This window comes from Belonocnema kinseyi, chromosome 10, assembly GCF_010883055.1.
Source record: "Belonocnema kinseyi isolate 2016_QV_RU_SX_M_011 chromosome 10, B_treatae_v1, whole genome shotgun sequence".
In the NCBI taxonomy this organism is placed as follows: Eukaryota; Metazoa; Arthropoda; class Insecta; order Hymenoptera; family Cynipidae; genus Belonocnema; species Belonocnema kinseyi.
Window position 1 is genome coordinate 34,253,778 of NC_046666.1, and position 27,044 is coordinate 34,280,821.

The window sequence follows — 27,044 nt, forward strand, 5'->3', positions numbered from 1 at the left end:
CCTATTCCCCATATCTGTTTCATTACCCCTGCTGATTTTTTTATCCTTTCTCTTACATGAGCTGTATGATCTCCATTCGTCTGCAAGATATATCCCAAATATGATAAAATACTTAATAGACTAATTCTTTAAAAAATGGGGAAAATTCAGTCATTTAAAAATGCGAAAAATACACGAACGAATTTTTAATAAATTTAATCTTTGCATTATCGAACTTAAATTTCATAGCTGTCTTTGAGAAAAAATTTACAATAAAAAAATTAAAAACTATTAGGTAGCTAATTAGGAATCCTAAAAGTTGTGAATGCGTTTCAATTCGTTTCCAAAATTTTCCTTGCTTGGTTGTTTATTAATTTCTTCTCCTAAATGTATTTAATATTAAGTTATGTTTTCAGTAATTATACCGAATTTTCGGATTATATGTGTAAAAATATGTGTATTTTTTTGCAAGGAAGTAAAGAAGCCTTTTATAGGTCTTCGTTCGCTCCCGCAGACTTTATCCGACTCTGTTCAATAGTCTCAAGTTACAAACACGAATCGGGGAGAACCGGTCTGTGTTGATACTTTCTGGACATCAAGCAAAACTAAAACTAAAAGACAGAAAGAAGTCTTTGAAGGATCATGAATCGAGAAAGAATACCGCTGCTATTCAAAGAACTAAAATCGGGACTTTCAGTTGCTTTTGCAACTCTCTGTATTATTGATATCTTCGGTGTCTTTCCGATTATTGCCCTCCCAAGAGCCATCGTGCAGTGTGGTGAGTTTTATTCATTTTTTATACAACCAGTCAGAAGCGGCGGAGTCTTTTTTCTCTAGGTGGAGACGGGAGAATAGACTTATGATATTGAATTGCACAATTTTCACATAGTGTAATAATATTATACTAAATAAAAATTGTACATAAATATTTCGCAAAGATTTCTTACAATTTTCAAATATTTCGGATAGATTTTAAAGATTTTACAAAGACTGAAGACTTCGCAACTATTTCAATAAATTCACAAATATTACCAAATATAAAATTAATGTTTTTAATATTTCGTAGATTTCAAAGCTTTCAATGATTTCGTAACGATTTGAATAATTTCACAAATATTTTAATGTTTCAAATATTTCCTAAAGATATAAAGGATTTCAAAAGATTTATATGATTTCGTAACGATTTGAATAATTTCACAAATATTACCGAATCTTTTAATAATATTTATAATAATTCCTAAAGAAATTAATGATTTTCCAAAGATATCAAGGATTTCACACAGATTTAAAATATTTCGCAAAGGTTTTGGGTATATTAAAAAGATTTTTTAATTTTCTATTTTCAAAATTTCATAGATTTTTTCGCAAACATTTCCAAAGATTTCAATGATTTCCCAAAGATATTAAAGGTTTAAAATATTTCGCAAAGATTTTGCCTAGATTTAAAAGATATTACAGGCATCAATGATTCCCCGAAGTTTTCACAAAGATTTCAATAACTTTGGAAATATTATCAAATATTTCGTAAATATTTCACAAAGATTAGATAGATTTTCAAATATTAAAAAGATGTCACAAGTACTTAAATGATTTTTCAAAGTTTTTAATAATTTTTACAAATATTTTCAAAGATTTTAAAAATATTTCAAATATTTCGCAAAGTTACACAAAGATTTTTAATAAATTTATAGGATTTTAGAACGGAATAAACGATCTCACAAAGATTTTAAAAATTTCACAAATCTTTCAAAAATATTTCACAAAGATTTCCATGATTTTCCAAAGATTTAAGGTATTTCACAAATATTATCAAATATTTCGCAAAGATTTCAATCATTTTCTATGGATTTCTCAAATATTTCGCAAAGCTTTTAGATAGTTTTAAAAGATTTCACAAAGACTGCAATAATTTCGCAAAAAATTTCAACAATTTCAAAAATATATATAAAAAACTTTAAAAATATTTGCAAAGGATGTCGATGATTTCACAAATAATTTCGTAAATATGTGGAATTTTTTGCAAAAAATTCTGGTAGATTTACAATATTTCAATGATTTTCCAAAGATTTGATAAAGATATCAAGGATTTCACAAACATTAAAAATATTTCGCAATGCTTTTGGATAGATTTAAAAGATTTTGCAAAGATATACATGATTTCCCAAAGATTTCAATAATTTATACAGATATTACCAAATATTTCAAAAATATTTTTAAAATTTCATAGATTTCTTCGCAAACTTTTACAAAGATTTTAATGGTATTCCAAAGACATCAAAGGTTTCAAATATTTCGCAAAGCTTTTGCCTAGATATAAAAGATTTTCATAATTTTACAAATATTACCAAATATTTCATAAAGATTTCACAAAGATAAGAATTATTTCGCAAATATTTAAAAAAAAATGTCACAAAGGCTTCAGTGATTTTTCAAAGATTTCAATCATTTTTACAAATATTTCCAAACATTTAAAAAACATTACAAATATTTCGCAAAGATTACACAAAGGTTGCGAATAAATTAAAAATATTTCATAAAGGCATAAATGAATTCCCAATGATTTCACAAAGATTTAAAAAAATTTACAAATATTTTAATTATTTCGCAAACGATTTCACAAAGATTAAGTAAATATTTAGAATATTTCGCAAAAAATTCTGATAGATTTACAAGATTTCATTGATTTTCCAAAGATTTGGCAAAGATTTTAATCATTTTTACAAATATTTCCAATTATTTTGCAAAAATTGCGCAGAGATTTCGGATAGGTTAAAAAAATTTCAGAAAGTCATAAATAATTTCCCAATCATTTCATAAATATTTCAATAACAGGGTGGCCTTTTGGACCGGGAAAACCGGGAAATGACAATAAATTTGGTTTTTTACCGGGAATTTTACAAATTTTTAGAAGAAAAATCTGCCCACGTTCGATTTCAACAGTTTATAAATAATTAGTGGAATTGTTAGGTTTTTCAATTATGTTATTATTTAGCTTACAATGCGTAATTAAACATTTTTTTATTTACAAAATTTGCCATTTAAAATTTTTATTTCTAAGCTTACATGTTTAATTTAAATAATTTTTAAATCCTTTCTTAAAGACTTGAACAAATAAAAAATAAAAGCCTTTGTTGTTGAAAATTTTGGCTAAAAAACATTTTTATTTAATAAATAAATAAATTTTTTTTTAATTTATCTGTACTTTAAGTAATAAAAAGTGAACAAAAACGATTTGACAAAACGATTTTAAAACAGTTCAAAATTTAAGAATTTTCAGATTTTAACGTTAAAACTTAAACGGTTTCAATTTGAAAGGCTTAGTAATTAAAAAAATGTGAACGTTTTGCAATATTTGAATTTTTATTTAAGATAAGTAAATTGAAACCAAATATTTGGACGTTACAATTTTAATTGTTGTATTTGAAAATTGCCTAATTTGTAAGTGAAATTTTTAAATTTTGATGTATAATTTGCAAATGAACATTTGTAGAACAAATTTGAGTAATTTTAAGAGTTATTTAGGAGTTTTAAAAAGATTAAGAATTATAATGCAAATTTTTGAAAGTTTTCTTAAATTCTTCTAGAATCTTCTTTGAAGATTTGGCTTAAATCTGAAAAACTTAATAAATATTCTCTTAAAATAATTTTTCAAAAGGAAAAGTTATTTTTAATTTTCCTAGGAATCTTAAGATAATGTTTCTATTCTTTTGAAGCCTTTCACAATTCTTGAAAAGAATATAATTTTTTGGTTTAAAATCTGCGAAAATTCACATTTTGTTTTATATTAGGCTATCCTTTCAAGTTTTACATTAAGTTTGAATCTTTTCAAAACTTCTACATATCTCTTAAAGTTACTCAAATTTCGTCTAAAAATAATAAATGTTCAATTTTTATTTATACATCCAAATTGTCAAGAAATTTTCTAGTGGAATTTTTTGTAGCTTTACTGTTCCATTTTTTATATTTCATTGACCGTGAAAAATGTTTGCGAACCGGGAAATAACCGGGAATTTATTTCGTCGACTAAAACAGCCAACCTGAATAATTTCACAGATGTTTCAAAAATATTTCAAAGATTTTAATTATTTCTCAAAGATATCAAATATTTTTCAAAGATTTAAACAATTTCACAAATGATTTCAACAATTAAAAAAATGTAACAGATATTTCAAAAATATTCTAAATATTTTATAACGTTTTCAAAGATTTCCCAAAGATTACAAAAATTTCGTCAAGATTTCGGATAGATATAAAGGATTTTACATACCTTAATGATTCTATAAAGCTTTCGGATAGATTAAAAAGATTTCACAAAGATTTAAATAATTTCTCAACGATTTCAGTAATTTTACAAATATTAAAAAATATTTCAATAATATTTAATATATTTCCCAAAGATTTTAAAGATCTTACGAAGATTTCAAATATTTCATAAAGATTTTATGTGATTACACAAAAATTTCAAATATTTGGCAAAGATTTGGTATAGATTAAGGCATTTTTTTTTATTTTACTTTTTTCAACGTTATTTTTCACGAATAAAACAAAAAATACGCGTCCTACCAAGAAGTGATTCTTAACGAAATTGTAGATCTTTTTTGGGATAACCATTTTTGTTAATTCATCTTTTTTTGTATCCTACATAGTTTGTCCACAAAATGGAATTTTTTGTTTTCCATTATTTTTTGTGCATTCAAAATTTGAATTTGCGATTTTCGATTCGGCTTCAAATTTTGAATTTCGGTTGATAAAAACAAATTTTGAAAACGCTATAACTCTGAGAATTTTCTTTTTATCGAAAAAAGTCATAAGGATAATTTGTTTGTTCTTTGTAATACTATAAATATCCGTACATAGAATTTTAAAATTTAGAAAAAAGTGGTCTCAAAAATTTTCAAAATGCGCTCACTTTTTGAATTTTTATCAAAAATGGTTGGTTAACGAACTCGTCCTTTCTTTTAGGACCTAGAAAAAGTGTGCTAAATATGGATTTGATTCGTTCATTTTTTTGAGAGTTATCGTGTTTACGGGCGGACGGACGGCCGGACGGACAGACAGACAGACGCCATCGTGAAAACCCGATTTTCGGATTCAAGGGGTCTCGAAACATGGAGATCCGTTGAAAAAGTGTGATGTCAAATTTCCGACAATTCTAATACTTTCTCACTCATAAATGATGATAATGTAAAAATCAACAAAATAAATCAAGCAAATCAAAAATAAATCTATGAATTTTTAAATTTTAATCCGAAATTGTTTAATTCTGTTTATAAAAATTTCTATGTTAATGGTCTATGTTAATGGTCAGAGAAAAGTCAGGGAATTTAGAAAATTGATTTTTTTTATATCGTTTCAAAATTTTTAATAGTGTTGTTGATATATTTAAAGATTATGAACTATTTTTTAAATTTAGATAAGATTTCCCTGTTAATAACTATGCGATAAAGAAAATAACCAAATTATAGATGAAAAAGTTGGAAAAATTATTTTATTATATTTTAAGGAATTGCTATAAATTACAGAGTTTAAAAGAGTATTCTTCACGAAAAGAATTGAAAGATACAACAATAATTTATTTATTAAAATTTATTTTTACCTCATTTTTTTCTTTTGCTTTTTCCTTATTTAAAAATACGATGTTAATTAACACTTTTTTTTTCTTCAAAAATTGGATAAGATCAAGTTGTAATCGATCTTTTGATGCATTTTTTGTTCGAATTAGAGTCGAGTTACTTGATATTTATTTCTGAAGATATTATGTATCACATCAAACTCGTTGCGATACTTTTGATAGCTTGGTTCAAACATTTAAAAATGATTATTTCTTTTGTATATTTAGATAATATTTCTCTGATCATAACTATCCCCGAAATTAGAAAACGCAATTATTTTTAAAAAAAGAAATTGAAATAGAAATTTAATTACATTTTCAAGAATTGATTTAATATAATAAGAATTAAAAATATTATTTTCCATGAACAAATTTGAAAAATACAAACATTATTTATTCACCAAATTTTATTTTTGCGAAAATTTTTTTCTTATCGCTTTTTAATACAATTTTAAAAATGACACGATTTTCATTAACAACAATTTTTTTTTGAAAATTGGATAAGGTCAGGCTGTAAAGAATCTTTCTCACGGAAAAATAAGTTATCACTAATAATTTCTTAGTGTTTCAAATATTTGAAAAGATTTTCAAATATTTTTTGAAGTCTTATGAAATTATCTTAAATTTGTTAAAATTGAGCTGGAATTATTATAAATTCAGTAGATTTCTTTTAGATTTATTTATAAAAGATTCTTGAATAAGAATTTTACAAGATTAGAATTTTGTTCTTTACATATTAATGGTTAAGAAAAATGAAAAACTACTGACAGAAAAGTAAGGGAATTTTTAAAGGGAAGTTTTGTGGAACTCTGGAAACTTTTGTTTTATAATATTATTTATAACAATAATTAATATTTATAATATTCATATATTATGCACTTGAAAATAAACATTAGTACAAAAGAAACGAATTTTTGATAACAAAATTTTTTGTAAACAATTTTTAAATATCTTCTGAATTTTCTGAAATCGATCTGAAAGTTAAAAGGGAAAATTATATAAAGTGAAGCAAAACTTCACATAGTCAACCTCTATTTTTCATTTCAAAATTTGTATTTTTATCATTTCTCTTCAAATTCTTCTTATTGGGAATTTTCTCTACATTCTCCATCGCGCGTTTTCTTTTCAAAAGTCTTTGAACACATTGCACTCCACAGAGTTCAATAATAATTTTACTTTCTTGGATTAATTTTTAATCAACTTTATAGGTTTGTATGGTATTCCGCTAGTATTCGTAGTTTTTGGACTTCAGATTTACACTGCTGCTCTACTTGGAGAATCATGGATTATTGCTACAGCTCTAGATCCTCATATTTCACGAAAAAACCGGTAAGATCATAAAAAATAAAGTTTCCCCCAAAATTCTACTGGAAATCAGAGGGTTTCTACCCTACCTGGAAAACCTGGAATTGTCAGGACATTTTTTTTAGAGAGTTCCTAATTTTTTTAAATTACAACATAAAATTGAATAGCAATGATTCTTTATTTATAAAACTAGGCTTATATTACTGGATTTAACTATTTTATTGAAAAGAAAATTTGTTTTTATTTTTGGGGTAGAGAATTAATTTTCTTAACTGAAAGTTTAACTATTTATTTGAAAATTCATGTATTTTGTTAAAAAATCATCTTTTTTTTTGGTTGAGAATTAATCTTTTTGTTTAAAACTTAATCTTCTTGTTTGAAAATTCTTCTTTTTGGATAAAAATGAGCAATTTTGTTAAAAATTAGTTTTCTTTGTTTGTTTAAAATTCAACTATTTCAGTTAAAAATTCATCATTTTAGTTTAAAATTTATCACTTTGTTTCAATATGTTACTATTTTTTTTAAGTTAATTTTTTTCGTTAAACATTTTTTTGTTTTTATACTGAAAATGTAACTATTCCAATTGAATGAAGATGCATTTTTTAAACTGAAGAAACTTCAATTTTCGGTCGACAATTAATTTTTTTCTGATGAAAATTCATGTATTTTGTGGGAAATTCCTTCTATTTGGTATAAATCCATTTTTTTGATTTAAAATTAATCTGTTCCAGTTAAAGATTCCAGTTCCAATTAAGGATAAAGTTAAAGATATTTTTGTTGAAAATTCATCAGTCAGGTTGAATTTTTGTTGTGGAAAATTAAGTTTTCTTAACTATAAATTTAGCTATTCTGTTTCTTCTTGAAAATTCAACTGTTCGATTGAAAATTAATCTTTTTCGTTGAAAATTTAATCTTCTTGTTTGAAAATTGATATTCTTGTTTAAAAATTTACCTTTTTGGTTGAAAATCCAAGTACTGTACTTAAATATCCATCATTACTTTTGAAAATTCATCCTTTTTGGTTGAATATTCTTCAGCTTGGTTAAAAATTAATAATTTTAACTGAAAATTAAACTATGATATTTTAGTTTGAAAATTGTTCTTTTTCAGTTCAAAATTCAAGTATTCGGTTGAATATTTGTCTTTTCAGTTAAAAATTAATGTTTTCTTGTTAAAAAATCGGCTTTTTTGGTAGAAAATGTTGGTAAAAAATGCATCCATTCTAGTTGAAGATTCATAATTTTGGTTCGAACTATTTTTTTCTGTATAAAATTTATTTATTTAACTAGAAATTTGATTATTTCATTTTTGGTTGAAAACTGATCCATTTTAGTTCAAAATATCACTATTTGGTTGATTATTGATCTTCTTTGGTTGAAAATTCAACTATATTTGGTTAATAATTCATGCATTTTTATGAAAACTCGTTTTTTTGGTTGAAAATGAATCTTTTTTATAACAAATTATTCTTCTTTGAAAATTAATCTTTTTGATTTAAAATTCATTCATTCCAATTGAAAATTCATTACTTGGTTGAAAGTTAAACTCTTTTGTTAGAAGTTTATCTTTTTAGATAAAATTTAATCTGTTCCATTTGATGATTAATAATTTTAGTGCAATTTTTTATGTTTGAAATTAATTTTTTTAACTGAAAATTTGACTATTTCATTTTTGATTGAAAACTGACCTTTCTGAGTTCAAAATTCATAGATTTTGTTAAAAAATTTTTTTTTGTCGATAATTAATATTTTCTATTGAAAATTAATCTTCTTGCTTGAAAATATTCTTGATTGAAAATTAATCTTTTTTTATGAAAATTCAAGTATTCCAGTTCAAGTTTCGTCATTTTATAGATGAAATTTCATCAGTTTCCTTCAAAAGTATTTTTTTTTAAATAAAAATTAAGCTATTGCATTATTGGTTAACAATTGTACTTTCATAGTTCCAAATTCCACTGTTTTCTTGAGTTTTTTTTAGATAAAAATTAATTTAATTGCTTCAAAAATTATCTTTGTAGGGGGAAAAATAATCTTCTTGTTTGAAAATTAATATTCTTGTTTCAAAATTTACCTTCTTGGTTGAAAATTCAAGTACTGCTTTTAAATATTCATCATTTCTTTTGAAAATTAATACTTTTAACTGAAAATTAAACTATGATATTTTAGTTTGAAAATTGATCTTCTTCAGATCACAACTCAAGTATTCGGTTGAAAATTTGTCTTTTCAGTTAAAAATTAATGTTTCTTGTTAAAAAAATCGATTTTTTTAGTAAAAAATTAATCTTCTCGTTTGAAAATTATTTTTCTTGTTTGAAAATTTATAATTTTGGTTGAAAATAAAACTATTTGGATGAAATTTAAATTCTTTTCTTAGAAATCCATCTTTTTGGTTTAAAATTCATCAATTCCAGTTGAAGATTCATAATTTTAGTTGAAAATTCATTACTTGGTTGAAAGTTAAACTCTTTTGTTAGAAGTTTATCTTTTTAGATAAAAATTCATCTATTCCAGTTGAAGATTCATAATTTTAGTGCCATTTTTTAACGTTTAAAATTAATTTTTTTAACTGACAATTTGACTATTTCAGTTTTGATTAAAAACTGACCTTTCATAGTTCAAAATTCATGCATTTTGTTAAAAAATCTCTTTTTTGATAGAAAATTATTTTTTTTTTATTGAAAATTAATCTTCTTATTTGAAAATGAATATTCTTGACTGAAAATTAATCTTTTTGTATTAAAATTCGAGTATTTCAGTTCAAGATTCATCATGTTATAGTTGAAATTTCATCAGTTTCCTTCCAAAATAATTTTTTTTTTCAAATGGAAATTAAACTATTGCATTATTGGTTAAAAATTGTACTTTCATCGTTCAAAATTCTACTATTTGCTTAAATTTTTTTAGTTAAAAATTAATTTATTTGCTTCAAAAATTATCTTTGTAGGGAGAAAATTAATCTTCTTATTGAAAGTTAATATTTTTGTTTAAAAATTTGTCTTTTTCGTTGAAAATTCAAGTACTACACTTAAACATCCATAATTTCTTTTGAAATTTCATGATTTTAGTTAAATATTCATCAGCTTAGTTGAAAATTAATATTTTTAACTAAAAATTAAGTATGATATTTTAGTTTGAAAATTGATCTTCTTCAGATCACAACTTAAAAATTTGTCTTTTCAGTTAAAAATTAATGTTTTTTGTTAAAAAATCGGCTTTTTTAGTAAAAAATTAATCTTCTCGTTTGAAAATTAGTGTTCTTGTTTGAACATTTATAATTTTTGTTGAAAATAAAACTATTTGGATGAAATTTAACTTCTTTTCTTAGAAATCCATCTTTTTGGTTTAAAATTCATCCATTCCAGTTAAAGATTCATAATTTTAGTTGAAAATTCATTACTTGGTCGAAAGTTACTCCTTTCTTAGAAGTTTATCTTTTTGGTCAAAAATTCATCCATTTTAGTTGAAGATTCATAATTTCAGTTGAAAATATTTTTTTTATGTAGAAAATTAATTAATTTAAGTGAAAATTTTATTATTTCATTTTTGGTTGAAAACTGATTCTTTTTAGTTCAAATTTATCACTATTTGTTTGTTTATTGATCTTCTTTGGTTGAAAATTCAACTACTATATTTGGTTAATAATTAATGCATTTTGTTGAAAAATCGAATTTTTTGTTGAAAATTCATATATTTGGTTAAAAATTCATCTTTCTTGTTGAAAATGTAATATTTTTACTTGAAAGCTGAGGAATCGTGAGGGGTTTAAATTAAATTTAATATAGTACTGACAATAATTTTTTCCGAAATATGCACTAAATTTTAAGAATAAGAAGATAAAATTATTTATAAGACTCTAGAGACAAATTGAATAAATGATTAATTATGCCATTATTATTATTTAATTAATTTATGGTGCTAATATATTTAAGAACAGCTTGTAATATAATTTGCTAACACTTTATAAATTAACCATATTAATTGTATCCATAGAAACTGAACAAAATATTATTTATAATAAAATCGTACTATGAAAAATTCGATCTGGAAAAAACTTCAGATACTTGGAAAAAATTTGGAATTTTCAGGGAATTTTTTTCTAGGATTTGAGTAGACACCCTGAATTTACTAAATAATTAATTTTTTTAAATATGTAATTAATACAATATTTGCAGGTACCCTTTAGCAGCTGTAACAGAGCTAACTTTGGGTCCATGGGCTCGCACTTTCGTCACATTACTACTAGACCTTACAATATTTGGTTGTGGGATACCTAATCTTTTAGTAGGTATGCGAAGAATCCTTTTTTTCAAAATTAAATTTGTTAAAAATATTGTAATTGCTAATTAAACTTTCTATTGAATTTCTACAGCATCTCAAAACCTCCAGTTATTTGGTTTGAAAGTATCGAATAACGTATTCGATCTCTCTTTCTGTTACTGGCTGCTGGTTGTGGGAATTCTTTTGTGTCCTCTCATGTGGCTTGGAAGTCCTCGAGATATGAAGTTAGAATTACTTTAGCGGTTCACTTTTTTTTTCCTATTGCAGGCCTCGGACTTACCACTCTATTGAAAATTTTATTTTAGAGTGACACTATTTTTCTAATATTTCGAAAAATTGAAAAAATGACACTAAATACATTATTTACTTACAATTGTCCGCTAATGTCGCTATTTTTTTAATTTTTGAACTTTTTATATTATTTAAAATTTTTTTCATTTCAAATAAAAAAAACTGTTGGATTGAACCAAAATGGACGATTTTTTTAAACAAAATAGTTTAGTCCTCAACCAAATAATCTTATTTTTAACCAGAAAGATAAACTTTCTACAAAGCAGTTGAATTTTCAACGAAATAATTAAATTTTCAACCAATAAGATGAATTTTCGAAGCAGAAGATTAATTTTCCACTAAAAAGGATTAATTCGAAACAAAATTCGTACATTTTTAGAACGAATTTTTAAGAAAATACATGACTTTTCTACTAAATTGTTGAATTTTTAAGCCAAAAAGAAAAATGGTCTTTATAACACTAGAATTTTCAACAAAACGGTTTATTTACCTCGAAATAAATAAAGTTTTAACTAAAACGATGAATCTTCATCAACAAAAAGTGATTTTTTAACGAAACCTGTAATAGTTAATATTTCATCCAAAAAGGATTTTAATTTGAAGTCAAAATTACTTGAATTCAACCAAAAAATAAGCATTTTTAACCAAATAATTTAATCCTTGACTAGGACAAATTACTTTTCAAGCAACTAGTTGCATTTTTAACAAAAAAGGGTGAACTTTTAATCAAGAAGATTAATTTTCTATCGAAAAAAACGAATTTTCTACCAATAAAGATGAATTTTCAATTAAATAGTTTGAACTCTAGGTCGGATGTTAGTCAAAATTTGATTAATTTTTAATTCATTTTTTTCATTTCTAAAATTTGTTGACTAAATTGTTGAATTTTGTAACGAAAAAGATAAATTTTTAACAAAAACTAACCATACTAATTTTCTACAAAACAGTATTATTTTGTGCCCAATAGTTTAGTTTTGAAGTAAAAAAAAACGAATTATCTACAGAGCAGTTGAATTTTTACTCCGAGAATATGAAATTTAAAGAAAAAAGTTAAGTTTTAATTAATAAGTTGAATTTTTTGTTAAAAACTTAATGTTTACAACAACAAAAAAATAGATTTACAAATAAAATTATGAAGAAGTATTGTAATTAAAAATAATAAAAACATTTGGATTTAACTATTTAAAATAGTTGCATTAAAAAAATAATAACATTGATAATCTACCAGAAAAGACGTATTTGCAACAAAAAACATACATTTTCTACTAAATTATTGAATTTATCTGCTGAAAATACGAATTTTCTATAAAATAAAGTTGCATTTTCAACTAAAAGTTTTACATTTAGCCATAAAAGACGAATTTTCAACAAAATCTATAAATTTACAACCCAAGAGTTACATTTTCTTCCAAATTATTACATATTCGAGTCGAAAATACAAATTTTCTACAAAACAGTTGAATTTGCAATAAAACCTTTGATTTAGATGCATTTTTATCCAAAAAAGGTGCAATTTTTACAAAATTTCAATGATTTTGTTGAATTTTCACCTAAGAAATAATAAGCTTCGAATAAAATTGTGGAATTTTGAATAAAATAATTCAATTTTCCAAATTTTTCCGAAATATATTAAGTTTTTACGTAGAAAAAGGCGAAATTGGAAAAAAGAGTGGAATTTCTATCCGTAACGGACGAATTTTCTACAAAATAGTTTAATCTTCAACCGAAGAAAATTCAATTTTAACCAAAAAATTGTACGTTAAATAAAAAATGATAAATTTTCAACATGTAATTTAATTGGAGACATTTCAGCCAAAAAATATTTTAAATTTATATAAAAACAGTTGAATTCAAGCAAAAATATTAATTTTTAAACAAAAAGTTATTTCTTTATCCAAATAGATGAAATTTCTACTAAAACAAAAGAAATTTTTAATAAAAAAGGCGAAATGAACAAAAAATTGTAAAATTTTTTACCAAAAAACACAAATTTTGCAACAAACAGTTGAATCCTCAACTAAAGAAGATTAATTTTCATCCAAAAATTTATATTTTTACCCGCCGAAGATGACATTTCTATTAAAAGAGATAAATTTAAAAATAATAAACGTGAATTAAAAAAGTAGTCGAATTTTCTACCCAAAAAGATGAATTTTTAATAAAAAATATTTTAATTTTTAAAATTCAGCCAAAAAAGAAGACGAAGTTTCAACGATTTTTAATACTTAAAAAATGTTAGGTTGAAAAACCGGATTTTTTTTTATAAAGTTAATTTTCCATTGCATTATTTTTTAATTTCGGACTATACAATTTTAATACTAACATTAATAATTAAAAAATGTTATGCTACTATTTTGATACTATTTTACCAAATTCGTGACACTATTTATACTATTGTTTATCTCTGAAGTGGGTACGAGGCCTGCCATTGTTAATTTTATAGAAAATAAAAAATTTCTTTACTTCAGATGGGTCGCAATTTTTTCAACTTTGGCTGTCGGTTTAACTGCCGCTTTAGTTTGGTGGTGCATAATTAATGACGATCGTCCATTAAACGTTCTTCCAGTTCCTTCATCACCAGGCTGGGACAAATTCATTTCAGGGTGATCGTTTAAGTAGATTTATAAATTTTTTACAAAAAAAAAAAAATATCCTCGAAATAAAAATCACAATGATTTTATTGTACAGATATGGTATGTTGGCTTTCCAATTCGATCTGCATCCAACCTTGATGACCGTTCAAGTAGATATGAGGCAACCGCATCTTATTAATAAGGCTGTTATAATTTCCTTCCTGGGTAAATATTTTTTGTTGACATCCGGTCATTTTTTTTCAATTTTAATCAATTTTTTTTATAGTCAGCGGTACTTTATTTGGTATCACTGCTGGCTTGGCATCATGGAAATATGGTGGTAGCACAACAGCCAATGTGCTTCAAGTTGTTCCAGCTAGTTATGCAATTCGAGCCGCAATTTTATTAGCTGCACTTCAATTGTGTCTTTCGAGTGCATTGGGACATTCTGCGCTCTTTCAGCATTTAGAGGATCAGTGGAGGGTTCAAAGATGTAAGTTCTTTTTTAAATTAATTTTTTTTTCGTCAATTTATTTGAGTAGAGAGGAGATTTTTGGTAAAATCTTACTGATTCTTATGAATAAACAAATTAGTTCAACTTTTAACCCTCAAAGTGCGTACATGGTAAAAATCACGGTAAATTGCATCGTGGGTGTTCTATACCCCAGCGTATTTAATCGTGTATTGTTTAACCCCTATTGAATATTTTGTCACAATAAAATTATCTGATATAGTTTAAGGTATCTTTTATAATGTAGAGTGGATTTTATAGCCATTTATTTATTTAATGTTTGTTTAAAAAATTATTTTAAAAAATAAAAAAAGAGTTTTTTACTTAAAAACTCATTTCATGAAATTTTAATTATTTTAACCTGAAAATTTATTACTATACTTTTGAAATAGTTTACTTACTTAATTTTTTCGAATTAAGTATGATTGATAAGAATTTGCAAATTTCTTGGGGCGTCCGAAACCCACAATGCACTTTAAGGGTCAAGTGCGTAGTTTAATCTTTAAACAAATGAATTCCCAAGAAAAAATGTAATTTGTGATATCTTAACCTAAAAAATAATTTCATTTTAAATAAAAACAGGCGAATTGAACTGAAAAGGACGAATTTTCAACAAAATATTTGAATCCTCAATCAAAACAGATTCATTTTCAACCAAGAAGTTACATTTTTAACGAAAACACGATGAAATTTTTAGGAGAAGAGATGAATTGTTAAATTTTATCTCTTAAATAGAATTTACAAACTTGAAAAGATAAAATTTTACACAAAAATGGTATGATTAAATTTTCATTAAAAAAATATGAATTAAAAAAACTATTTTTGTACGAAATAATTAAATTTTCAACGCAAAGTTAATTTTTAACTAAACAGTTGTATTAAAACAATATTATATTATTTTTTTAACCCAGGAGATGCACTTTCCGCCACAAATTTTAAATCTTCATTAAAATAATAATAATTTTTTAAGAAATTAGTTTTAATTTCAACTATAGTTGATATTTCAACCAAGCAAGGTTTTAATTTAAAATGAAAAACTTTATGTAACCAAATAAGTTGAATTTTCAACCGAAGAGTTGAATCCTCAACTAAAAGAGATTAATTTTCAACCAAACAGTTGCATTGTTAAACAAAAAAATCAATTTTCTATAAAATACGATTTTGCAACAAAAGAACAAAATAAAAATTCAGCAAAAAATAAAAAACTGGAAATTTCAACGAAATATATAAATTTTCTAATAAAAATGTTAAATTTTCAATTAAAACATTTAATCAGCCGAAAATTAAACAAATTTTTAACTAAATAGTTGAATTTTCAAACAAAGAATTAATTTTTAAAATTAAAATGATGAATCTTCACCTGAAAAATGAATTTTAATCAAAGTACTTCAACTTTGGAACAAATAGCTGAATTTTCCACCGAATTGTTGAATTCTCGGGCCGAAGATAGGAATTTTATACAAAACAGTGAAACTTTTAACAATAAAGTTTATTTTCAACAAAAACAAATTATATTTCAACCAGAGTCGAATTTTTAAACTTTAACGTTCAACTTTTAACCAAAAATGGAATTGTTTAATATTTAGTTTAAAAAAATTAATGCTTGAAAAAAGAAGAATGAAAAAAAAGTAGTTCTAATTTCAAACAAATAGTTGAATTTTTAACGAATAAGTTTAATTTAAACAATAGAAGAATTTTCCAAAAAAATTTTGAATCTTCATTCAAAAAAATAATTAATTTTTAAGAAATTAGTTTTTATTTCTACTATAGTTGATATTTCAACAAAAGAAGGTTTTAATTTAAAATGAAAAACAGTTAAATTTAACCAGAGAAGCCTATCTTTTAACAGAAGAGTTGAATCCTCAACTAAAAGAGAATAATTTTGAATCAAAAAGTTACATTGTTAAACAAAAAAATCAATTTTCTATCAAAGAAAATACGATTTTTCAACGAAATAACAAAATAAAAAATCACCAAAAATTAAAAAACTGAAAATTTCAACATAATGCATATATTTTAAACTAAAAATGTCCAATGCTTAATTTAAAAATGTAATCTTCAGCGAAAATTAAACGAATTTTTAACAAAAATTGTTGAATTTTTAAGAAAAGAAATAAATTTTCTGACTAAAATGATGAATCTTCTCATGAAAAAATGAATTTTAAACAAAGTTATTCAACTCTTAATCAAATAGTTGAATTTTCTAACCAATTGTTAAATTCTCGGGCCGAAGATAGGAATTTTCTACAAAACAGTTGAACTTTCAACAAAAAAGTTCATTTTCAACAAAACAAAAAAATTAATTTTAGTTAAATTCTTAAACAATAAAGGGTCAAATTTTAACTAAAAATAGAATTGTTCAATTTTTAGTTCGAAAAATTTATTCTTAAAAAAAAATTTTTTAACATAGTTTTACTTTCAAGCAAATAGTTGAATTTCCAACCAATGAGTGTAATTAAAAAAAAAGAATTTTCAATAAATAACATGAATTCAATTTAAAAACGCAATTTTCAACAAAGTAATTCAATCTTCAGCCAGTCAATTGAATTGTTAGAAAATTAATTCAACTATCAACTAACTAGTTGAATTTTTAATCAACAATGTAATAGTTGAGTTTTTAACTAAAAGTTATCAATTTTCAATCAAAACTTAAAATTTTCAATCAAGAAAATTACATAAAAAACAAAAATTGACAAATCTTCAACCAATCAAATGAATTTTTAACAAAAAAGACGAATTTTCAAACAGATAATTGAAATTTCAACTACGAACGATCAATTTTTCAATCTAAAATGCAATAGTTAAATTTTCGGCTTAAAAAAAGAATTTTTAACAAAATAAATAAAAAATCAATTTTTTTTAACATAATCAAAATACAATTTTTTTAACCAATAAAGTGAATTCTTGACAATGTAGTTTCCCTTTGAACCAAATAGTGGAATTTTCAACCAATAAGATTGATTTTTTTTAATGATAAAAGAAGAATTAAAAAAAAGTAGTTAAATCATCAAGCAATAAAACAAATTTTTAACAAATTAATTCAACTTTCAATCAAACAATTGAATTTTTAACGAAAAAATATGAATTCTCAACAAAAAATGTAACATTTGATTTTTCAAGCTCAATTTTTAGCCAAAATTGGAATATAAAATTTTCAGTCAAGAAAATTATATAAGAAACAAAAAATAATCATTTTCAACCAATTACACGAATTTTCAACCAAAAATTCTATAGTTAATTTTCAGTCAAGAAAAATAATCTTTAATACAAAAAAAATGAATTTCAAACAAAATGGTTAAATCTAAAATTAATAGACCAGTAATCATCAAAATTTAACATCACACTCTGGTCGACAAAATAACATTATTATTTTTAAAAAAATGTAATGGTTGACTATGCAACTAAAAATTATGAAATTAGTTATTAGTAACAAAAAATGCAATAATAGAGCTGTCAACTAAAAACGACCAGCTTTCAACCAAAAATGACAATTAACTCAAATTAATTTTCGATCCTAAAATATGTATTTTTACCTATAAATATTATTTTTCTATTAAAAAAAGACGACTGTTTAACAAAATAAATAGATTTTCTACAGAATAGCTTCATTTTAAACTAAAAACGACCACTTTTGAACCAAAGATAGAAGACTCAAATTTTCAGTTGAAAAAATTAAATTTTAACCAGCAAAATTTTTTTTAATAAAGTAATTCAACTTTCAACCGATTAATTGAATTCTTGAATTAAACCGAAAAAAAGAATAATTCGCGGCAAAAAGAGTTGACTTTTCAACCACAAAAGATTTTTAGAGACAAAAATGCCAAACAAAAAGTTAATTTTCAACGAAATAGTTGCATTTTCTACCAAAGCAATAGCACTTTCAAATCAAGGAATTGAATTTTTAGACAAATACTTGAATTTTCTACCAAATTGATAAATTTTCAACCGAAAAGTTCACTTTCAACCAAATGTGTTAATTTTAGACTAAAATAATAAAATTTTCAACTAAAAGAAAATAGGTTTTTAACAAAGCAGCTGAATTTTTAATCCAAAAACATAATTTCTCAACAAAAAAATTTAATTTTCAACCAAGTAGTTGAAATTACCGCTAAATGCGGTAAGAATAAAAAGAATTGGAATAGTTGATATTTTCACAAAAAAATGCGAATTCTCTTTTAAAAAGTTGAACTTTTGACCCTAAAATGTAAAAGTTTTCAGCTTAAAAAATTAAACTTTGACCATCAAACACATTTTTGTAATAAAAAAATTCAACTTTTAACCGATTAATTGAATTCTCGATAAAAAAAATGACTTTTAGACAAAACAGTTGAATCTTCAACGAAATAATTAAATATTCAACAACAACAAATTTAACCAATTAGTTAAATCTTTAAATAAAAACGATCAATATTTCACCAAGAATGGAATAATTTGTGATTCAACCATAAATGATTCTAATTTACGTCAAAAACACTTGCATTAAACCAAAAAAAGATGAATTCGCGGGAAAAGAGTTGACTTTTCAACCACGAAAGATTTTCGGAGACAAAAATGTCAAACAAAAAGTTAAATTTCAACGAAATAGTTGTATTTTCTACCAAATTAATCGAATTTTTAAACCAAAGAAATGAATTTTCAGAAAAATACCAGAATTTTCAACCAAATTCATCAATTTTCTACCAAAAAGTTAACTTTCGACAAAATATAATCATTTTAGACCAAAATAATAGAATCTTCAACTAGAAGAAAATGAATTTTTAACACAAAAACATGATTTCTTAATAAAAAAGTTAATTTTCAACCAAGTAAATGAAGTTTCTGCTAAAAGCGATAAAATTAAAAAAAATGGAACAGTTGATATTTCCAGAAAAAATTCGAATTCTCTTTAAAAAAATTGAATTTTTGATCCTAAAATATGAGCTTGCAACGAAAAATGAATTTTCAAACATGAATATTATTTTTCCACTTAAAAAAAATAATTTCCAACTAACTGAATGAATTTTCAACTAAATACGATAACTTTTAAACCAAAAATGGAATAATATAATTTTCAGTTAAAGACATTAAATTTTAACCGACAAAAGAGTTGAATTTTCAACCACAAAAGGTTTTTAGAGAAAAAAATGTATAACAAAAAGTTAATTTTTAACGAAATCGTTGCATTTTCTAACAAAATAATAGCATCTTCAAACCAATTAATTGAATTTTTAGGCAAATACTTGAATTTTCTACTAAAAGAAAATGAATCTTCAACAAAACATGTGAATTTTTAATCCAAAAACTTGATTTCTCAATAAAAAAAGTTAATTTTTAACCAAGTAGGTGAAATTTCTTCTAAAAGCGGTAAAAGTAAAGAAAATATGGAATAGTTAATATTTCCAGCAAAAGAATTCGAATTCTCTTTAAAAAGTCTGAATTTTTGATCCTAAAATATGAGCTTTCAACCAAAAATGAATTTTCAAACATGAATATTCTTTCACTAAAAAAGACGAATTTCCAACTAAATGAATCAATTTTCAAATAAAAAAGATACATCTTCAGTAAACAAATTTAATTTTAACCAACAAAAAAAATGAATTTCTGAATAAGGTAGTTCAACTTTCAACTGATTAATTGAATTCTCGAATAAAAAAAGACATTTGAACAAAATAGTTGAATTTTCCACAAATTCATTTAATTCTCAAGCAAATAGTAGAATCTGTAACCAAAAACGATGGATCCTGAACCGGAAATATAATAGTAAATTTTTCAATTCAAAATAATTACCTTTCAACGAAAAACAGTTTTTCTTCCTGCATTCAATTAGTGCAGTTCGCATTTAACAGGAGAAAGACTCTGAAATCTACACTATTTAAAAAAATAACCAGGGACCCTGATTTTCATAAAATCTTTACAAAAACCTAAAAAAAATGTGTTTGCTAAAGAAAACAATATAAAATAATAAACTGTACGAACAAGAATATAAATATATTATTTTCTGTGGAATATCGTTATGTTTGAGTATCTTTCGATCAATTTAGATGCGATTTATTAATAAAATTCATATAAATTTCCTTCGCATTTTTAATTTCTTGCATAATTTTATGACGTGAATAGAAGAAAAATGTTACAACCAGCCCTATTAGGGTTCTTAAACTCCCGAGAATTTAAGTTCAGTTTATATAACCGAGAATATGGCAGAATTTAGGAGAATTTTAAAAAATTTAAGAGAATTTATGATTTTTAACAATATTTTTATTCTTTAGGTAATATCAGCGGTTGAATATAAATTATTTTCTAGCTCAGACGTTTTGAGGAATTACAGTGTTTTATATACAAATTTAACATTTTCAAATTTATTAATTTATTTCATACCACAAAAAAAGTTTTTCTACTTTAAAAGATAACTATTTAACAAAATGCTTGTATGTATTTAATCTCTCCCTTTTACGGGTTTGAGGGCCTCCGTTCCCTGTACATATATTTTAATCAAAAAAGAATGAAATTGACATAAGAAAATAAAAGAATTTTAAAACGAAAAAAACGAATTTCCAACAAATAAAGATTTTTCACTCAAAAAATAAATAAAAGTTTATCTAAATTATTGAACCTTCAAACCAGAAGACGAATTTTCTTTACAAAAATTCAATTTTCAAACAAAAAATATGACTGTTCAATAAAAAATTAATTTTCCACGAAATTGATGCATTTTTACGCAAAAAAAGGAAAGTTCAAACTAAAAAATATTAAAAAAAAAAAGCGCGAATTTCTAACTAAAAAATATCAATCCTAAAAAATGAAAAAGTCCCATTTTCTGTTAAAAACTGAATTCTAAACAAAAAAAAAAGATGTATTTCCCAACTAAATACTTAAATTTTCAACCAGACATATCCCTTTTATAAAAAAAATTTCACAATGTAGTTTAACTTTGACCCAAGTAGTTGAATTTTCAAATATAAAAGATTAATTTGTAAAAATATAATTAAATTTTTGACTAACAAGATAAATTTTCAACGAAATGTTTTAAATAAATTAGTTGAATTATCAAGCAAAGAAAAATAATTTTTAACCAAAAAGTGACATTTTCATACAAAAAATGAAATTTCTTCTACAAAAGATGAAATTTTTAATTTTCAAACTCTAGCAAATAGTTGCATTTTTATCGAAAAATATGAATTTTTTATTACAAAAAAGTTGAGTTTTCATCCAAAAAAAATTCCAGTTTATCCAGTAACATCAAAAATTGAATTTTTGTAACAACAAACTAAGTTTCTGAGAAAAAAATTCAACTTTGAATAAAAAAAAACGTATTTTTTCAACCATAAAAGATTAATTATTAACAAAATAATTAAATTCTCTACCAAATAGTTGCATTTTATCCAAAAAAGATCAATTTTGTACTAAAACAGATAAATTTTTAATAAAAAAAAAAATTTTATAAGTGGAACTTTCATCCAGAAAATATATTAGTTTAGTTTTCAACACCAAAATATAAATTTTAAACAAAAAGTAAATTTTCTAGGAAATAGTTCAGTCTTCAAGCAAATAGTATAATAGCTTAATTTGTAACCAAACAGTTGCATTTTTATCAACAAAAAAAAAGAATTAATTTCTGCTAAAGCAGGTAAACTTTAAAATAAAAAAGACAAACTTTTAAAAAAAGAATTGAATTTTCAACTACTAATAATAGTAATAATAATATTTAAACATTAATAATTAGCCTTATAATGTACTTTTTCATATTAATTCATCTATACATTTCCGCTTTCTAAAAAATATATACTGGGAAAACCCCGGAATTGAGTTTAAAAACCCGGAACTTCTGATCATAGCAAAATTCAAGTTCCTAATATTTTAGTAATTTTTACTTTATCTACGGGAATTTTAAAAAAGAATTTACAGTGGGATTTAGAAGAAAGGAGTTTAAAAAATCTCTGTTCCAAGTCAAAATTCGTCACAATTTAAAAGTTCCTTTTTCGAAATTTAAAAAAAGAGAGTGCTTCAAGTAATTTTTAGAATAGAAGTAGTATAACGAAAAGTAAATATTTATAAATTATAATATAGTTTTTTAAAAACATTTTTCGTTCAGGATTGACCTTTTTTTCTTGAAAATGCAACTACTTGCGGTTGAAAGCTGAACTCTTTTTTTGAAAATTAATTTTATTGTTGGAAGATTCATCATATTAAATGAAAATTCCTATCGTTTTAAAAATATAACTAGTTTCTTCAAAATCACTTTTTGACTAAAAAAATTAACTATTTCAGTAGAAAATATAACTATTTCGGGTGGAAAATTGAACTTTTCTAGTTCAAAGTTCAACAATTTGGATGTAAATTTGTTTTTCTGCATTGAAAATTCATTTATTTCGTTGACAATTCACGTATGTTGTTAAAAATCTATTTTGGCAGAAAATCGACTTTTTTTTGTAGAAAATCAGTTTTTTCTTTGAAAGTTCATGTTAGATTAAAATTACTCTTCTGGTTTAAAAATAAATTTACTTGGTTGATAAACAAACTCGTCTGTTGAAAAAGATTATTTTTTAAATTTAAGATTCGTCATTTTGAATAAAAATTAATTTCTTGTGTTGAAAAATGAGCTATTTGTTGTTATAGTATGACTTACAGCCTGGAGCTACACATTTTAATCCTATGATTTCACACTAATAATTTTAAAAAACTTTCAACACAATAAATAATTTACTCGGCTACAAGTTTTTATCATTTAAATTATCAATTTTACACATTTTTCTCATAGAAATCATTTTCAATAGAATATTTACCGCTTTTGCAACTTTTTTTTTTAATTTCGGAAGAAGGAACTTTTAAATTGCGACTAATTTTTACTTTCAATCGGAATTTTTTGAATTCTTTTCTTCTAAATCCCAGTTTCTATTTTTTTAATTCCCGTTATATCCAGGGTGGCCGCTGAAACGGGAAATGACCGGGAATTTTCTGAGACCTGAAAAAACCGGGAAATGACTGTGAATTTATTTATCGACCGGGAATTTTACGAATTTTCAGAAGAAAAATTTGCTCAAGTTTGATTTCAACAGTTTTGCAAATAATTAAACTATAAAAAACTTAACAATCATTAATTTGAGAAAACAATTCTAAATCCGTTCAAAATTTGAGAATTGCCAGGTTGTAACTGTTTGAATTCGAAAGTTTTAATACGAATTGAGATTAAAATAATATCATTTATTCCAATGAGTTTATTTTTAAATAACAATGTCAATGATTCATCAATAAAATATTTTTCATTCAAAGTTTTAGGTCTTCCTTTATATTAAATTTTATATTGAATTGAATAAATAAATTTATTAATATATTATTTTTATTAGTTTTCTTAGCCATTAGAAACTTCACTGTTCATTTAAGACGAGTAAATTGAATACAAATATATGTAAAAGTAAACAGTTTGAAACTGAATGCTTTAAACAAAAAGCTTTAAATCTGTAGAATTTCGAAGAACTTTTCAACTTTTAACATTACAATTTGACTTGTTCTGTTAAAAAAATGTTTAATTTGTAAGTGAAATTGTTAAATTTGGACGTATAAATAGCAATTGAACAATTATTATTTGTAAACAAAATTTGAGTAATTTCAAGAGATACTTCGTAGTTTTGAAAAGATTCAAAATCAATTAAAAACTTGAAATGTGTTCAAGTGATTGAAAAGAAGTGTGTTAACATTTTTCTTTAGTACTTCTAAATATATTTTTAAATTAACCGAATTTTTCCTACAACTTTTGGAAAATCCTGCAAATTAGAAAAAAAATCCCTAAAATCTTCCAGGTTCTGTTTTGGTCATTTTGAAAATCTCTTAAAATCTTTTTAAATTTTCTGTTACAATAATTTTTCAAAATTAAAAATAATTTTTAATTTTCCTATGAATCTTAAAAAAAAATGTTTATTCTGTTTAAGCCTTTCACTGTAGGTATTTACACCAAAATTTCGGTATGAATAGCCCAATTTTTTCGGGGCACAAGCTTCGTGTAAATAATTTGAAATCATTTCAAGTTCTAAATTTAATTTTAATATTTTTTTAACTTCTAAATATCTCTTAAAATTACTCTAATAATTTCTACAAATAATAAGTGTTCCTATTGTTATTTATAAATACAAATTTTAAGGATTGTTTTTTAATTTTCAGGATTTTATAAAAGTTGTAGGAAAAATTCAATTCATTACAAATATATTTAAACGTTTCGAAAAAATTCCAACAATGATTTTAAATTTGAAAAAATATAAAACCACTTCTAGATTTCTCAATATTTTGAAATAAAATCTTTAAGCTTTTAAGGATGCTTAAACCTTTCAAAATGAAAATAATGTAACTTCTAATTTAAAAACTGTTAAGTTAAAAAAAAAAATATTTTTTATGTTTTCATTTGTCTAGCTTAAAACGTGCAATCAATCTCAAAAGTTGCTTATCTTTAAAATGATTGATAAAATCAACAAAAAAAAGGTCTGTTATTAATTTCTGTAAATCTTGATGGAGGCTTTTAAGCACAATTCAGAAAATAATAATTCAGGTTAAAATTGTTTATTTAACAGTAGTTATTTAAAGGTTTAGTTTTTTATTTCTCTTTATTTTTATAAACAATCATACTCTAAATTTTAATTGATACCTTTCAAATAAAATTGTAGGAAATCTTTCAAAGAATAAAATGAGGCCTTGATCATTAGGATTTAATAAAAATTAAATTAAGAGAAAGGGAAAACTGGACCTTTAAATAACAACGGTTAAATGTACAATTTTGATCTAAATTTTTTTCTGATGGTTACTTAGCAACCTCTATCAAGATTTAAAGAAATTATTAATAAATATTTTTTTGTCGATTTTATAATTCATTTTAAAGATAGGCAACTTTTGAGATTGATTGTGCGTAGTGTACATCTTAAAAAAAATATAATTTTGAACATTTTTAAAGTTCATTGCTTGCTTCTTCAATTTAGACTATTGAAAATGTTAACGTGGATTTATATTTTTGGAATTTAATCTGAATCTTTGAACTCTATAATTTATAAAAGTTTTAAATTTTCTAATTTATCTGCATTTTATTAAAAACATTTCAATTGAAAAGTGTTAATACCTTCCATTTCATACGTTAAAATTTAATTTATTGTTTATTACTTTAAATGGGAACATTTTTAGAAAAGAGTTCGATTTTTTAAATTTCGTTGACCGTGAAAAATGTTTGCGAATCTGATAAAAACCGTGAATTTTTTTCTTTGATTAAAACGGCCACCCTGATATCGTTTATACCAAAATTCCTTGTCCAAAGGGAAATTTTATTTTTTCACCAACTCCCTTTTATAAAATAAAAACGATAATTATTTACACTCAAATCCCCTGCAACTGAAGATAATGTAAAAATTAATTTAATTTCCGGTAATTTCCCGTTTTTTTATCGGTTAAGAGAACAGAAAGAGTTGGGGCGATGTATGTATAACTGCCCTTTACGGTATACCTTTCAGAACATGATGGACTCTATTCTTTCAGCCTTCGGATGGAAACGTTGTGCAATGCGATCAGCTGTAGTTTTCCTAGGCGTAGCAGTTGGAGAATCGGTACCACGTTTTGATATCGTAATGGCTCTAATCGGTGGTACTTTATCCGGACCTTTAGTCTTTGTACTGCCTCCATTGATGTACATTCGAGCGAGAGCCTTAAAGGAAAGAAACGGTGGTCCAGCCACCACCCCGGAAGTGTTTTCCAGTTCAGAAAGACGCTCTATTCACGAGATGTCCTCTGATCCGAGGATCCATTCGCAGTCTGTTTTCTATGGATTTGCTGATGGCAGCGCGGCTCCGAATCGGTATTCCTACGTTTATTACGATGATAATGATCCTTCCAGTGAGCTGACTGATCTCGAAGACATACAGCGTGAAGGCTCTTCTAGAGATCTTGAACTCACGCGTCAGAAAGGAGACGATCGGCCTGTGTTTTTGGAAGCTAGCAGAATTACTCAACGTCGGAGACGAGTTATTTCTGTTGAGGCACCTGGATTGAGAAGGTTTTGGAACCTCCAGATGATGAGGGATTGGTTTGGATATTTGGTTGTCATTTTAGGAATTGCAATCACGATTTCGTCGACTTATATCAATGTCAAAAATACTATTAGGTTTGTGAGATTCACTCCGCCTTGTATCTTCAATGTTAGCGCAGCTTTTGCTGCCTTGAATATTTCACAAACTTGAGATTAGATTAGAAATTTTTTAATTTTATAATATCAGGGTGTCTACTCAAATCCTGGACAAAAATTACCTTTTTTTTTAACTAGAAAGATTCAACCAATTTTTTGAAAATTTGTACTTTTTTATGAAATAAATCAATCTTATTTTTTCAAACCTCAACTATTTTTTTGAAAGTGGAATTGATTGGTTAAGAATTCATTTAGTTGATTAAAGATTTAACTATTTTGTTTAAAATTAATTTTTTTGTATTAAAAATTAGTTTTATGATTGAAAATTTGTACTTTTTGGTTGAAAATTTATTTTATTGGTCAAAGATAA

General features: G+C 24.3%; 1 protein-coding gene across 1 annotated transcript; it reads left to right on the forward strand.

Annotated features, from left to right (window-relative positions):
• Positions 1-621: 621 nt before the first annotated feature.
• LOC117181984 (amino acid transporter AVT1B) lies at positions 622-26,795 on the forward strand. Its single transcript, XM_033375005.1, has 8 exons — positions 622-757; positions 6,799-6,919; positions 11,067-11,179; positions 11,264-11,396; positions 13,932-14,066; positions 14,152-14,261; positions 14,323-14,529; positions 26,032-26,795. Exons 1-8 carry the CDS (start codon positions 622-624, stop codon positions 26,727-26,729), a joined length of 1,653 nt encoding a protein of 550 aa, XP_033230896.1. The 3' UTR covers positions 26,730-26,795.
• The last annotated feature ends 249 nt before the right edge of the window (positions 26,796-27,044 follow it).